General features: G+C 42.2%; 1 protein-coding gene across 1 annotated transcript in view; it reads left to right on the top strand.

Moving 5' to 3' along the window:
* The window catches only part of gli2a (GLI family zinc finger 2a), a gene marked incomplete at both ends in the record, with an annotated part of 80,310 nt that extends 69,799 nt beyond the window's left edge, over window positions 1-10,511 (top strand). The window contains 5 exons of the mRNA XM_083890586.1: window positions 2,703-2,852; window positions 4,528-4,692; window positions 5,176-5,460; window positions 7,042-7,408; window positions 8,236-10,511. Coding sequence (XP_083746712.1) covers window positions 2,703-2,852; window positions 4,528-4,692; window positions 5,176-5,460; window positions 7,042-7,408; window positions 8,236-10,511 — 3,243 coding nt within the window. The remainder of the gene's footprint in view (window positions 1-2,702; window positions 2,853-4,527; window positions 4,693-5,175; window positions 5,461-7,041; window positions 7,409-8,235) is intronic.
* Window positions 10,512-13,584: the final 3,073 nt, after the last annotated feature.

Here is a 13,584-nt window from a genome sequence, read left to right as displayed (position 1 = left end):
AATTTAAATCTAGCCATAAACTTAACCAGTTCCTCAGAAATGAGGTTCTGCCTCATTAGGGCCAGCTTTTGCGCTTCATGACGACTACTGGTCCTGACAAGGTGACCTTTTGGGTTGCACAGGCTTCCGTTTAACCAAAGTTAAGTTAATCCCATTTCAAGAGCCCCCAGTTATGGATTCACACAAGTGTAACCTGAAAATAGAGGCCTGCGCTCGGGCTTGGGGCCACACACTTGTTTCCATTCCTCCACCCTTACTCGAAATAGATCTCAGCGGAATTGTCAAAACCGCTGAGTTTTTTCGCTGGTGAAGAAATGGCCACATAAGTGGCGCATTGCGGGCCTGGATGTCCTCAGGAAATGAAGTGGTTCCTCTGGGTGTGTGGATATTTGCATGTGGTTGCAGCGGATAAGAGTTCTGGAGTTTGTGTCTCTTCAGAAATATTCTGTGTGTGTGTGTGTGTGTGTGTGTGCATGTGTGTGTGTGTGTGTGTGTAAAGCCTGATGCATCCAAAATTAAATGTATCAGCTGTAGTATTAGATGATTTTCAGTTTTCAGTATTGGATGATTTGCTGTTGACTCATCAGCAAATGAGGTGACATCCACTGCTATTGGATTAGAGAGATGAATTTACATGTTGTTATTATTCAATATAATTCTTTCTTTATATTGTGATCTCAAAAACAGCATTTTCCCCGGGGCCGTTAATAGGGCTGGACCATTATGGCAAAAATTATAATCACAATTATTTTGATTGATGTTGAAATCACAATTAATAAACACAATTATTAATTGATTTCAAAACTTGAGTATTTATTGAACCACCAAAACTCAACTTTAAATATAATTTAAAAGAACAGCCAGAAATAAATTAGTAACAAGTACAATAATTATTATAATAATAATACATTAAAATAATGATAGTAATACAAACAATAAATAAAAACAAATAGCCAATCTACTTGCACTGCTGCACGACTTGCAAAAAACACTAATAACACAGGCAAAATCAAAACAAAATACTCTTCTTTTTCAAAAAACAAAACATTGCTATACTCCCTCAGCCCATCCTTTGCTACTTCAGCACAACATTAGAACGCAACGGTAGAGTAGGCAGAAATTTGGCATTATTGATCAATCATTTCATGATAACCATTTAGCATAATGTGGATCATGTGATCAGAGAGATTAACTCTTCTCTACCTCCTCTTGGCCTCGGTCAAGGAACAGTTCTATGCTACAATGGAACCTTAAAAAAAAGGAAAGAGAGTCAGACAATACACACAATATGTGTCAATATCAGCAGAGTGATAGTTTCAAAGATGGAGAGATTGTCTCTAAAGTAATCTTTCATGTAATGAAGCAAGTGCATCTGTGCTTTTCAGATTAGAGGAACATAGGTCAGTGAGCTGACATTACAAACTGACTGAGATAACTGTGAAGGTAATGATGTCTACATAGTGTAGTGTAGGAGAAGGTAACTGCCTCCTTCAATTGAATAACAGACAAAAAAGATGGTATGGGACGGCCCAGATGTTTATAGCTTTTGGAGGAAGGTGACAGTGACTTTATCTACCCGTACCTCTGGTGTCGACTGTCCTTTTGCTCAATGATGACTCACGTCTGTGGCTGAGCGAGAAGCAACGCAAATGTTGGTTGGCCGGCTTGACGGCTGCCAAAAAGCTGATGCTGGCTACCCCCTCGCAAACTGCACACCAGGAAGTGGCTGGAATACTTTCAGGATGTGATCACGTTAGAACTGTCCACCGCACGGGTGAACAAAGCCAAAAGAATCTACGCTGGACTCATGGAAGAGAACTGCTTTCGCTTGTAACAGGTCTGCTAAGGTCATATTAAAGTACCGAGGGGGGAATGTAAGACATCAGACCGAGAGGGGAGAGGGGGAATGAAGGAGAGGCTGCCAGGAGCAGGGAGGGAAGGGTATGTTGTAATGTTTGACCTTGATGTGTAAAAGTATGCCAATAAAACAGTTTTTCACAAAAGAAAAAAAAAAAAAAAAGGTGGAGCACATGCTGGTATCACAATGGATTTTATAATTTTACAAAATTCTCAAAAGTTGTACATTTGCTATTTGATTAGCTTGAGATAACTTAAGTACTTGAATTAGTAAAAAGTAAGTTCACTGTGGAAAACTTCGCACACGAACTAACTTCCTGATCTATTCAAAATAAGGAGAAGGGAATTTAAATACAAGGTGGTCACTGAATGCTCTTCCTGGTCACTTTTACTGGGATGCGAGGAAGTTCCTCTTCCTTGAGAACCCGACGGACACAGGACAAACACAGAGGCTGAAAAAACAGACACTGCTTGTAAAGCGATTGTCTCCCGGTGACAGACGCATAATAACTGCCACCTATAATGGATGGAGTCATCACTCACTTGTGCATTAAAAGCTACACTTACCTTTTCGTGCATTGTTACGCTTTTCTTTTGTAATCTTAAATTACACTCTCTAAAAACCCAGCAGGTTTTGAAACTCATAATTATTTAATTCTCATATTATTATGATAAAAGTATGACCAATTAAAATATTTGAGCTACCTGTCTGTCTTCTCTGGCGCGCCTTGACCGATCGCCGATTGAACAAATCCTCATGTTAATACACCGATTAGTCACTGTGACTTTAACCTTGTATCTCGTCACATGTGATGCTAATAAATGACTGGCTGTCTCCTCCTCAGCACATCAACAATGACCACATCCATGGCGAGAAGAAGGAGTTTGTGTGTCGCTGGCTGGAGTGTTCCCGGGAGCAGAAGCCCTTCAAGGCTCAGTATATGCTGGTGGTCCACATGAGGCGACACACAGGAGAGAAGCCACATAAATGCACAGTAAGCAACTCCTCACATCACCATGAGATGCAACAAGGTGGTTAACTGACCAATCTGTGTGACTCGTATCTTGTTATATCTTGGTATAGGGCATGATCTATTACAAGGGTCTGCAACCTTTAGGATGAAAAGAGCCATTTTTGTCGTCTCTCCACCCAAAAATTCACTTGGAGCCGCAAAAAAACACACAAGATGAAGATAATAACACATATGAAGGTTTTTATACAGACAAACTATATACAATAGTAATAGTCTCTTTCATTTATGACATTTAAGAACTACAACATCTTCAGTTTATACCCAACCTTTATACCCCGTAAACCATCGTTTCATTGTTTGTGGCAAATTAAAGAAATTCAAATGAACCCACTTTGAAATAAACGAAGCAAATATTTGGATTGCATGTCGTTCGTGCTCAAGAAAAACGGTATGTGAATCCAAAGATGGACAGGACACATCCAAACATGTACTGAATATTGCATTTTACGTCGACATTGGATGTCGCACAAGATATTAAAACATTATTTATTTGTCGCCTTGATCTCTAAAGCTACAAGGAGCCACTGCAGAGTGGCTCTAGAGCCACATGTGGCTCTAGAGCCGCAGGTTGCAGACCCCTGATCTATTACAAACGGATTTAGTAAGAAGATAGTAATAGCATGGAAACAAGCAAGGCTTTCTTTTAGAGTACATTTTTATTTTACTTACTGAGTAAATTACCATGTATTACATAGTAATATATCAGAACCTACATGGTACAAGTTTGTGTTTATTTACCAGTGAGATGAGTTATCTATTACACATTATATATGTAAGAACATGGTAATTATATGGAAACAAACAAGACTTTCTTTTACAGAACAATTTTACTTTACTTATCAAGAAAATGATCATGTTTTGCATAGTAATATTTCTAAACCTACATGGTACAAGTTTGAGCTTATTCAATGGCAAAGTTATCTACATCTTAATTTACCATACGTATAACAGGGAAATACTTACCTCCTTTGTACCAGTGGTAATTTTCCAATAACACAATATGATTTATCAGATGAATACTAAGTATTTCTGCTGTAGATTCTCTGTATTTTTGTAGTTATTACCAATAACGCTTTATAATTTACTGGGAAATTATTACTTCTGCGCCTGTAGTCAATTGCGGTCGCAATCTTAGTAGTTCACCCGCAAAACGCAATCCGATAACAGGCGCAGTCTTTAAGCTCACGCACGCAATTTAGCGCTCTCTATTGGGAATCTTAGTAAATCAGGCCCTTAAGTGTTTTCAGCAGGAATCCGATTTTTCGATCTTATTTCTGAGCTCATCGAATTTGATTCTCTTCTCATTTCAAAGCCAATTGCACTTGCAGTAACTGCTTAGAATGAATACCAAATTACAGCTTGTACAATAAAAGTGAACACAAAGAGTTCCAGACAGTCTCTGCCACACCTCACACTTAGTTCAGATATTTCACATAATAGCTCTTTTTCCCAAAAGAGGATGTAGGGCTTTGCTTTAGTGTGGCGTGCCACAGTAGGTGGGCGAGAGTTCAAGAGTGGATCACATTTGAAAACTGAGGGTTTTTTTTTTTGTTGTTGTTGCTGATCAGCGATTTTCAGAATCATAGCAGTCACGCTGTCGGTCTCATTGTCTGTCTGTCTGTCTGTCTGTGTGCAGTTTGAGGGCTGTTCCAAAGCATACTCCCGTCTGGAGAACCTCAAAACACACCTTCGGTCCCACACTGGAGAGAAGCCCTATGTGTGTGAACACGAAGGCTGCAACAAGGCCTTCTCCAATGCCTCAGACCGGGCCAAGCACCAGAACCGCACACACTCGAATGAGGTACGTTCACAGAGAGAGAGCGAGAGAGATCAACAACACATAATTGTTTTGATGTAGTTTTTTGTAGATGAAGATATTGTTTTCACACCTTTACCACAAAAACAAGTGTAATAGTTTTTTGTCTGGTGTTTAATTGTAGTTTTATTCTTCAGGAAAATATTGATGATTAATTGAATGTTGACCTTGTTTGCATTTTAAATTATCATAGTTTTATTTCATCAGGAGTAAGGGTTAACACGGTGAATAGGATAATAATAATAATAGTGAAAATTAGGCAATTGCTATCATAATTCTATATTTACCTAAAGGAAAAGTTTGTATTTTGCCTTGTGTGTGTGTATGTATGAGAAGAAGCAATGCATAACATCACACATTGTTGTATTATGTAATTTTCAGTTTTAAACATTGGTATTGCACACTATTTTCCATTCATTCCTGCCTCCTTGCACAATAAGAACTGTGATAAATCTGATATCTTGGCAGAAACCATACGTGTGTAAGATCCCGGGGTGTACCAAGCGCTACACGGACCCGAGTTCTCTCAGGAAGCATGTTAAAACAGTGCACGGACCGGAGGCCCACGTCACCAAGAAGCAACGTAGCGACGCTCCTCCCAGACATCAGCAGCCGCCCAAGGGCAACGGGGAGTACGAGGCCAGTTCCAAGCACGGCGCGAGAGGTGTGGACGGCAAGATTGAGGCCAACAGCACCTCCAGAGGAGTGGACGATTATCTTCAGATCAAATCTATCAAGACTGAGACATCCATGGTGTGTCCTGATTCCTTAAATTTACAAAAGCGTGCTGGCTGTGCCAAAACGAATATTGTGATATGTGGTTCTGTGATATGGTTGCGATATGAAAAAAAATACAGGATAAAGCTGATGTCTTGAATAGCACTGTTTTGACAGAAGTGGTGTGGTTACTGTACATCAGGGGTTCTCAAAGTGTTGATACCTGAGGGCCAATTTAGGAACCCAACATTGGACTGAGGGCCGCCAAAGGGAAAAAAAAGAAAAAAAACTGAAAGAAATCTTATTTGTAATAACTATGGCCTCCAAAATTTGACAAAACCGACATACTATACTACGTCGTCCAAAATATGACTTTTTTCTTTTTTTTTTTTTTTAATTTTTGGTCCAAAATTTGACAAAAACGTCATACTATACTATGTCGTTCAAAATTTTACAATATTGGGGGGAAACTGTTGTCGTCCCAAATTTGATTTATTTTTTTTTTTTTATTTGGTCCAAAATTTGACAAAAATTACATATAGGCCGTCCCACATTTTTGGAAAAAAAATTTAAATGCCAAAATTTGACAAAAACGTCATACTATACTGTGTCACTATGTCATCCAAAATTTGATGACATAGTAAATACAGTTGTACAGTTTACACTTATTGGTCTGTATCCAGTAATGTCCAATAAACATTTAACAAGCTAAGTAGCTCCTGGATTAAAACTATCAACTGTAATTCATTGCGGGGCCGCCAGAAATGTTTCTGCGGGCCGCCATTGGCCCCCGGGCCGCACTTTGAGAACCAATGCTGTACATGAAGGGTATCAGCTGCATACAAGAGGATAATAATGGAGAAAAAAATGAAATTTAGTGTAAACCATTTAAGCTGGAGTTCAATAGGACTTAAATTAAGTTATATCAGACTTCTTTTGCAGATTAGTTTGCAAAAGAAGCCAAGGACTGTGGTGGTTTTGTTTAAAAGTAGAGGACAAACTTATGAAAAATGACTTTAAACTGTGTTGAAGAATTTTGAATTGCACCTCTCAGTGTACAGCTTGCCAGAAATGATTACAAGACAACAACTTGTTTGATCAAACTGACCTCATTCAACATATCCCACTATTGCACTTTCACTCATTGTGATAACAATAATTATACATTGTGCAGCTCTACACTGAACACAGCGTAATTATTTGATTTGCACCTCGAAGGAATGTAATCATGTTAAGTGGCCTTTTGTTAAAATAACGTGATCAAATAATTGCACGTCTTTGCAGGAAACAACAAAGAGAGTCTCTCTCACGCACAGAGACTTGTTTTTCACTTTACTTATATTGCTGTGAGGTTAAATGTATTTAGTGCCGGCACTTCCTGCATCCTTCCCAACTCACCTCTTTGGCTCTTGCTTGAACTTGCTTCTTTCTTTCCCTTCTAACCTTCCTAATGGACAGACTTCACTGAGGTGAGCGCTCACACTGTCACCTCTGACATCTTTTTTGCTATATGATAGATTATTTTTGTGTGTATGTGTGTAAAATTTTGCAGCGAACCTTTATAATGAATCGATTCACTGTACTTACATCAAACTCCTCTCCACTCTCCTCCTCCAGACATATCAGTCCAGTCCTGGTGGCCACTCGTCATGTAGCAGCGAGCCGTCGCCTCTCAGCAGCGCCAACAACAACGACAGTGGGGTAGAGATGGCCATACACAGCGGGGGCAGCTTTGGGGACCTCAGTACGCAGGACGATTGCCCCTTGGTTGACTCCACTGTCCCTGCTGGGGGACAGCTGGGTGGGATGGGGCTTCAGTTGAGGAAAACCGCGGGTCACGGTTGCGAGATCACCATCAAGCTGGAGAACATCAAGAAGGAAAGGCTGAAGACAGTGAGGGACTCCTGCCCCTGGGGCAGCTCTGCACCACATCCACTGCAGGGCCAATGCAACAGCATGAAGCTGCCTCCCATACCTGCAGTCGGTAAGTGCGGTATAGACTCAGGAAATGTGTGCTGTGCTAAACTGTGAAATGAAGGTATAAAATTACAATAATGTCTCGGTAGCATTAATCTAATAGAATATTGTCGCCTGATAAAACATTGGATGTGCTCAGGATGTAGGATGGGCTAGTTGCAGGCTGTGATTTAGATTTTTAGGATCTGGAAATTAATGTGTACTTTTTACCTTTTTGCTTTTATTGATTTACTTAAATTGGCAATTTGCATATTTGCCTCTCCTTGTGGAGAGAAAATAATAAAATACAAAATAAAGACAATGGGTTATCACCACCACATTGCCCTAACAGCATCTTTGCTGCTTAATGAGTGTGTGGAAATAAAACATTCTTGCTGTGTCTGTATGCAGCCTATCCTTCACCAAATGATTCAGGAGCTTTGTCTGAAATCTTATTTCAGTCATCAAAGACCACATTGAGCTACTTCTTTGGCCTGAATACAAAGACCATCACAATGGCACCATTCTCAATTCTCAATCTCTCTGTGAAATATTATTTTATGATTTCTGTCACTAAAGACCTTTGTTTTACTTAAGTGAGTCAAGTGTACCAAACAAGGCAGCAGTAGAAGAGCAGTTCAGTTTATGTGTCGATGCAAGCTAAAAAAAAACAAATAAATTAATTTTATTAGGTGAGTGATTGACCACCTTTGGCACGGTGTGGCCATGTATCGGTACCTGATACAACACGCTTCAAAAAACCTGAATTAACACAATTTTACACCATATGATTGTAACTAATTGGAAATATGTCATAAGTTGTCATTGTGTAATCTTTTTCCTTGTATTTGCCAGGTACCCTGCTAGAGAGCTCCAACGTGATAAGTAACTTAAATGGTCTGCAACCTAGCCAACGCAAGGGTGACCAGACCTCGTGTGAAATCACACTGCTGAACCAGCTGAATGAGCGCCGCGACAGCACCACCAGCACCCTCAGTTCGGCTTACACCATGAGTCGCCGCTCCTCCGGTATCTCCCCCTGCTATTCCAGCCGTCGCTCCAGTGAGGCATCCCAGTTCGGTGCCAACCGCCATAACAACATTAGTTCAGCTGACTCCTATGACCCCATCTCCACTGACCTGTCCCGCCGCTCCAGTGAAGCCAGCCAGTGTGGTGGTGGTGGTGGTGGTGTCAGTGGAGGAGGTCTCCCAAGCCTCCTTAGTCTCACACCGGCGCAGCATTATCGGCTCAAGGCAAAGTACGCTGCCGCCACAGGTGGAGCTCCTCCTACTCCTCTCCCCAATATGGACCGAATGAGCCTTAGAACCCGCATGGCATTGTACGGTGACTCCCAGGAAGGTTCGTCTCATGTGTTCCGTCAACCACCCTCCGGAGCTGCACCTCGGCGCTGCAGTGACATTGGATACGGCACCAGGAACATGATGCCCCACGAGGTACCCGCCAACCTTCCACGTCGTGCCAGTGACCCAGTGCGCCGTCCCACACTTGATAATCTTTCCTTTCCAAGGGTCCAGCGCTACAACAGCATGAACAGTATGAATACGCATGGTTTCTCGGCCTCAGAACGCCACCAGTCACTGGCTATGCAGGGCCACACTCGCTCTGACGGTAGCCTGCAACACTACCCATTTGCCCCGAGGCCACCTAGCATTTCAGAGAATGTAGCCATTGAGAACATGGCAGTAGACGGAATGATTCTTGGAGGGGAGCAGAGTGGGGAGGATGACATGGTGCTTCCAGATGATGTGGTGCAATACCTCAGGTCCCAGAATTCTGCTGTCTCAAGTCACAATTCCGGCCAAGCGGACTATTATTCCAATAATCAGGCTCAGGGCTACCAGACAGGTATGGCCCCACCAGCGTCGTTTTACGCGCAGAGGAGGATGGCTATGGTTGATGCAACCATGACTCATGGCCAGGATCAGCCCTTGTCAGCACCAGACAACATGAACAAGAACAACATGCCAGTGCAGTGGAACGAGGTGAGTTCGGGGACTGTGGACACCTCAAACAAGCTTTCCAGACAACAACAGCAGCATCCTGTCAGGGGGAACTTAGCTGTTGTTCAGCAGAGGCACAGTTTTGGATCATTCCAGTCACAAGGTCAGGGCCTTAGCAGCAACCAGCAGGTAGTGCCTATGAGTCATAATATATCTATGCAGGGCTACATGAACCACAACAGTCAGAGGCGGCTGATGAATATGGCCCACCAGCAGATTCAGCAGCAGAGGCGATACAACAATAACTTCAGTGAGCAAATTAGTCCACAGCAAGGGTATGGCCAAGAGGCAATTTCAAATTCTAAAGCTAAGGGCGCTAGCATGAGACCTGCCCGCAACACTGCAACAGATCCAGAACTGCAATCCTACAGGGCAAGGACACAGGCTGATGTTTATTCTCATGTGAATCAAGTGGATCATCAGCAAAATTACAGTGTCATCACCCAGCAGCAGCAAAGTATCCATAATGGAGGCAGAGGAATGTTGCAACCCCGGCCTCCGGCAGAGACAAAGGCTATAACCAGACAACACATGGGGTCAAACATGATGCATCCAAGCCGAATACCCAAGCTGACTGATTTGAGCCACAATCGTGGTAATGACACCTCAGAGGCAAGCCCGAAGAGGCCCAGTGGATCAATGTCTCACAACGGCCACTCTGAAAAACCAAACTCTGCTGTGCTCTACACAGGTCAGATCCACATGTTTGAGCCAGCATCTGCCAGCGTCGATACACCCATGTCCCCCGGTGCCAGCCAGGCTCCTGCCAGCAGCAGCACTGTAGCACCCAACATGGCTTCGCCTGGAGTTAACCAGGTATCCAGCAGCACAGTGGACTCTTCCACCAGTGGATCTGGTGGAGCCGAGCACTCCCAGATTGACTTTGACACCATGCTCGACGATGGAGACCACTCCAGCCTCATGTCAGGCACACTGAGTCCTGGCCTTTTGCAGAGCCTCTCCCAGAATTCCTCACGTCTGACCACACCCCGCAACTCTGTCACCCTTGCCTCTGTGCCGGCAGGGATCGGCAACATGGCCATTGGCGACATGAACTCCATGCTCACAGCTTTGGCTGAAGAAAGCAAGTTCCTCAACATGATTAGCTGAGGGCGAATTAAACACCCATGCTAACCATTACATCAGGAATATATAGAATGGACGTGAAAGCACTGACTGAGCGATGCACAACTGGTTATTTCATAAATGTTTTGTCATTGTCCATGGTAGTATGCTGACCTTATAATATTTGCTTCAGATAATATGTTTTTTGAACTGAATTTTAAGAATAGCTAGGTTTAAGGACCATTTTCTATCATCATTTTGTTAAAAAGCCATACTTTTTAGCCACGAATATATGATAGCCCAGGGTATATAAACACTTCTACAAACAACTACCATTCAGTATTTGCTGGTGTTAAAAGCCCTCCACAAAGTTGTGCACTGAAAGCAGTTCACACCGTGCCTTGCTGAAGACATCAAGGAGTATGACATGGAAACAGAATTACCAGGAAACAGACACAATGTGTATATTTCAGGTAATATTTTCTCATGAAGACATTTATGTGTATAGATTGTACTGTATGGTACTTGCTGTAAGTTATGCTATAGACATTTGATGTTTAAACTAGGGCTGTCAAAGGGTTAGCTTTATAAGGGTTGTAAGATTATTACATCCTTATGCTGCAGTTACTGCTAATTACTGTCAATGTGTATATTATAGGATGCAAGATGAGTTCAAGCTGGGGTAGGCAAAGTCTTTTTTATCTTTGTTGAATAATAATTCCATAATAACCTTTAAACGTAATGTATAATAAAGGATTGAGAGAACTGGACTTCTTCACCACTTCTAGGCACTGTTTCCAGGGCAGTTCAAAGACAAAGAGCATTCCCATTGGCTGTTCTGCTAAGCCGATACACCCTTTTGGGTTAAAGGTTGCTATTCCAGAATTTGAAACATATTGGAAGAGGGATAATAAATGCAATACAACAAAGCCTACATGGGAGGAGCATTTCCAAGCATTTACTGTTGCAGCCATTATGCTCTCAACTGTGAGAAAGACCTACTGTTGCAACATGTCTTGTGCAGAATACTGTGTTTCACTGAAATTCAGTTACACCTGTTTGGTTTTTCAATAAAGGTTGGCTTTTAGTTAACAACATTTCAATTTGCAGCAGTTTGACAGCCCTGGTTTGAAGACAGTCGTACACAATTATTGTCCACAGATATGAAAATGCTTTTTGATCACATGGTCCGAGCTCTTGGGGATGGCACCGATGAACCCTGAACACACATGTCCTCCTTTTGCCCTTTGGATCAGAGGAATGAACCCTCCTTGGTCATGTTGGAAAGGACAAGGATTCGTCTCTGTGTTGGTCTACCAGGAAGCATGAACCCCTGTGTCTCTCTAAAGAAATATGCAAGTACCTCTGTGTGTTCTCAGCACAGATCCAACTCTAATTAACACATTCACACAGGAAGCCTCCCAGGATCAGTGAACTAGCCCTCTCCAAATTCCTCAGTTTGACTTTTTGCTGAATTTTCAAGTAGCCTTTCAAAATGTTGGTGTGTTTGCTACCGTTCACTTTTACTATGCTATTATGTTTGGGTGTTTATGATTGTTTGTGTGAGTGTGTGTGTGTATATAGCTTTTGTACATTTCAAATAAACTTATCTTCTTTTTTTCATTTAAAATCATTTGGTTTGTGTCGTCTTTGAAAACCTCACGGTCTTTGGGCCCCCGGAGAGATCACATCAAAGTAAGACTTGTGTACTACAAGTGAAATCATGCTTGGCGTGTTCTCACACCACTGTTGAATAAATATATAACAGGCAAGTGCTAGTCCACTCGCTCTAAATGCACTGGCTCTCCACGTGCAGAGACGTACGTATACAGTAGAAATATTTCAGAGGTTATATGGGCAAATACATATGTAACGGTGCTGTTCTGTATGTTTTGATCTGTCATTCGAACTACTTGAGAGCAGCAAACAGTGTGGCCCTCTGATCAGCAAAAGGGTCACTAGGTATTTTATGGAAACACGTAAAATACATCTGAATTAAAAAAAAAATGCATCATTAACTAGAAAATGATAAGGTAATGATAATATATTGTGCATGCAAGATAAACAATAGCACTTTGTTGGACTTTGGGGGCTGTACTTCAGCAGCACGGTCCCCACAAACCACAGATATGTGTGAGCTCATCTCTGAACCAGAATTATCTTAGTTATTTAAATACACATAAACATGATAGTATTTTAAAGCGGACCTAGAACGGAAGAACGGAAGTTCCAATTAACGCTGTTTTTTTTGTTGTGTATCTGCACCATTACCGCGTTTATGAAGCCCTGAAGGTGCAAAACGAACAGTTCAGCCACTGCTGAGAACGCTGAGTTGTACCGTAATCTTGGGCTCAGCAAGATTTCCGAAAAAACACAGTCCAGTTAAGTAAACATATTTTCTCCTGAACAGCCGATCCTCCTGGTCCGGGCACTAGTCCGGGCACATCCGGTTGCGTACATTGAACTGCAGAAGAAGAACGTCCTAAAAGGGACTGCGGCGGGGAGTCGACAAAGCCATTTTTAAACATTGTTAAAGCGGAACTAGACCGGAAGTTCCTATTATCGCTGTTTTTTTGGTGTGTATCTGTGTCATTACCTTGTTTATGAAGCCCTGACGGTTCTAAACAAACAGTTCAGCCATTGCTGAGAACGTTGTGTTTTATTGTAATCTCGGGGCTCAACGAGATCACTGAAAATCCCGTAATAGTTACGTAAGCAGCGGTTCTCCTGAACAACCGATCGTCCTGCTCCGGGCACTAGTCCGGGCACATCCGGTTGCGTACATTGAACCGCAGAAGAAGAATAACGTCCGTTGTGGAGGTGTTTCACGAGCAACAGTGTCTTCTGACTCTGGGTCTGACTCCAGTTTAAAGTCATAAAAGGGACTGCGGCGGGGAGTCATGAAGAAGCTATTTTTAAACACTGTTAAAACAATGTTTTGATAATGAGGAGCAGTGCATCCACCGTTCCAGAGGGGGGCGCTGCGCTTCTGAGAACGGATGTGCTGGATAGTACTGGCCAATCACAAGACTCTGTCTTCTGGGGGTGAAAGTTCACTCTGAAATCTCGCAGCAGAAAAACAGTGTCAGAAAAGAGGATTTCTATCGGCTAGTTCACA

Source organism: Microchirus variegatus (assembly GCF_963457635.1).
Source record: "Microchirus variegatus genome assembly, chromosome: 5".
Classification (NCBI taxonomy): domain Eukaryota; kingdom Metazoa; phylum Chordata; class Actinopteri; order Pleuronectiformes; family Soleidae; genus Microchirus; species Microchirus variegatus.
The sequence above is the reverse complement of the archived record's forward strand: the minus strand, read 5'-3'. Positions and strand labels throughout refer to the sequence as shown.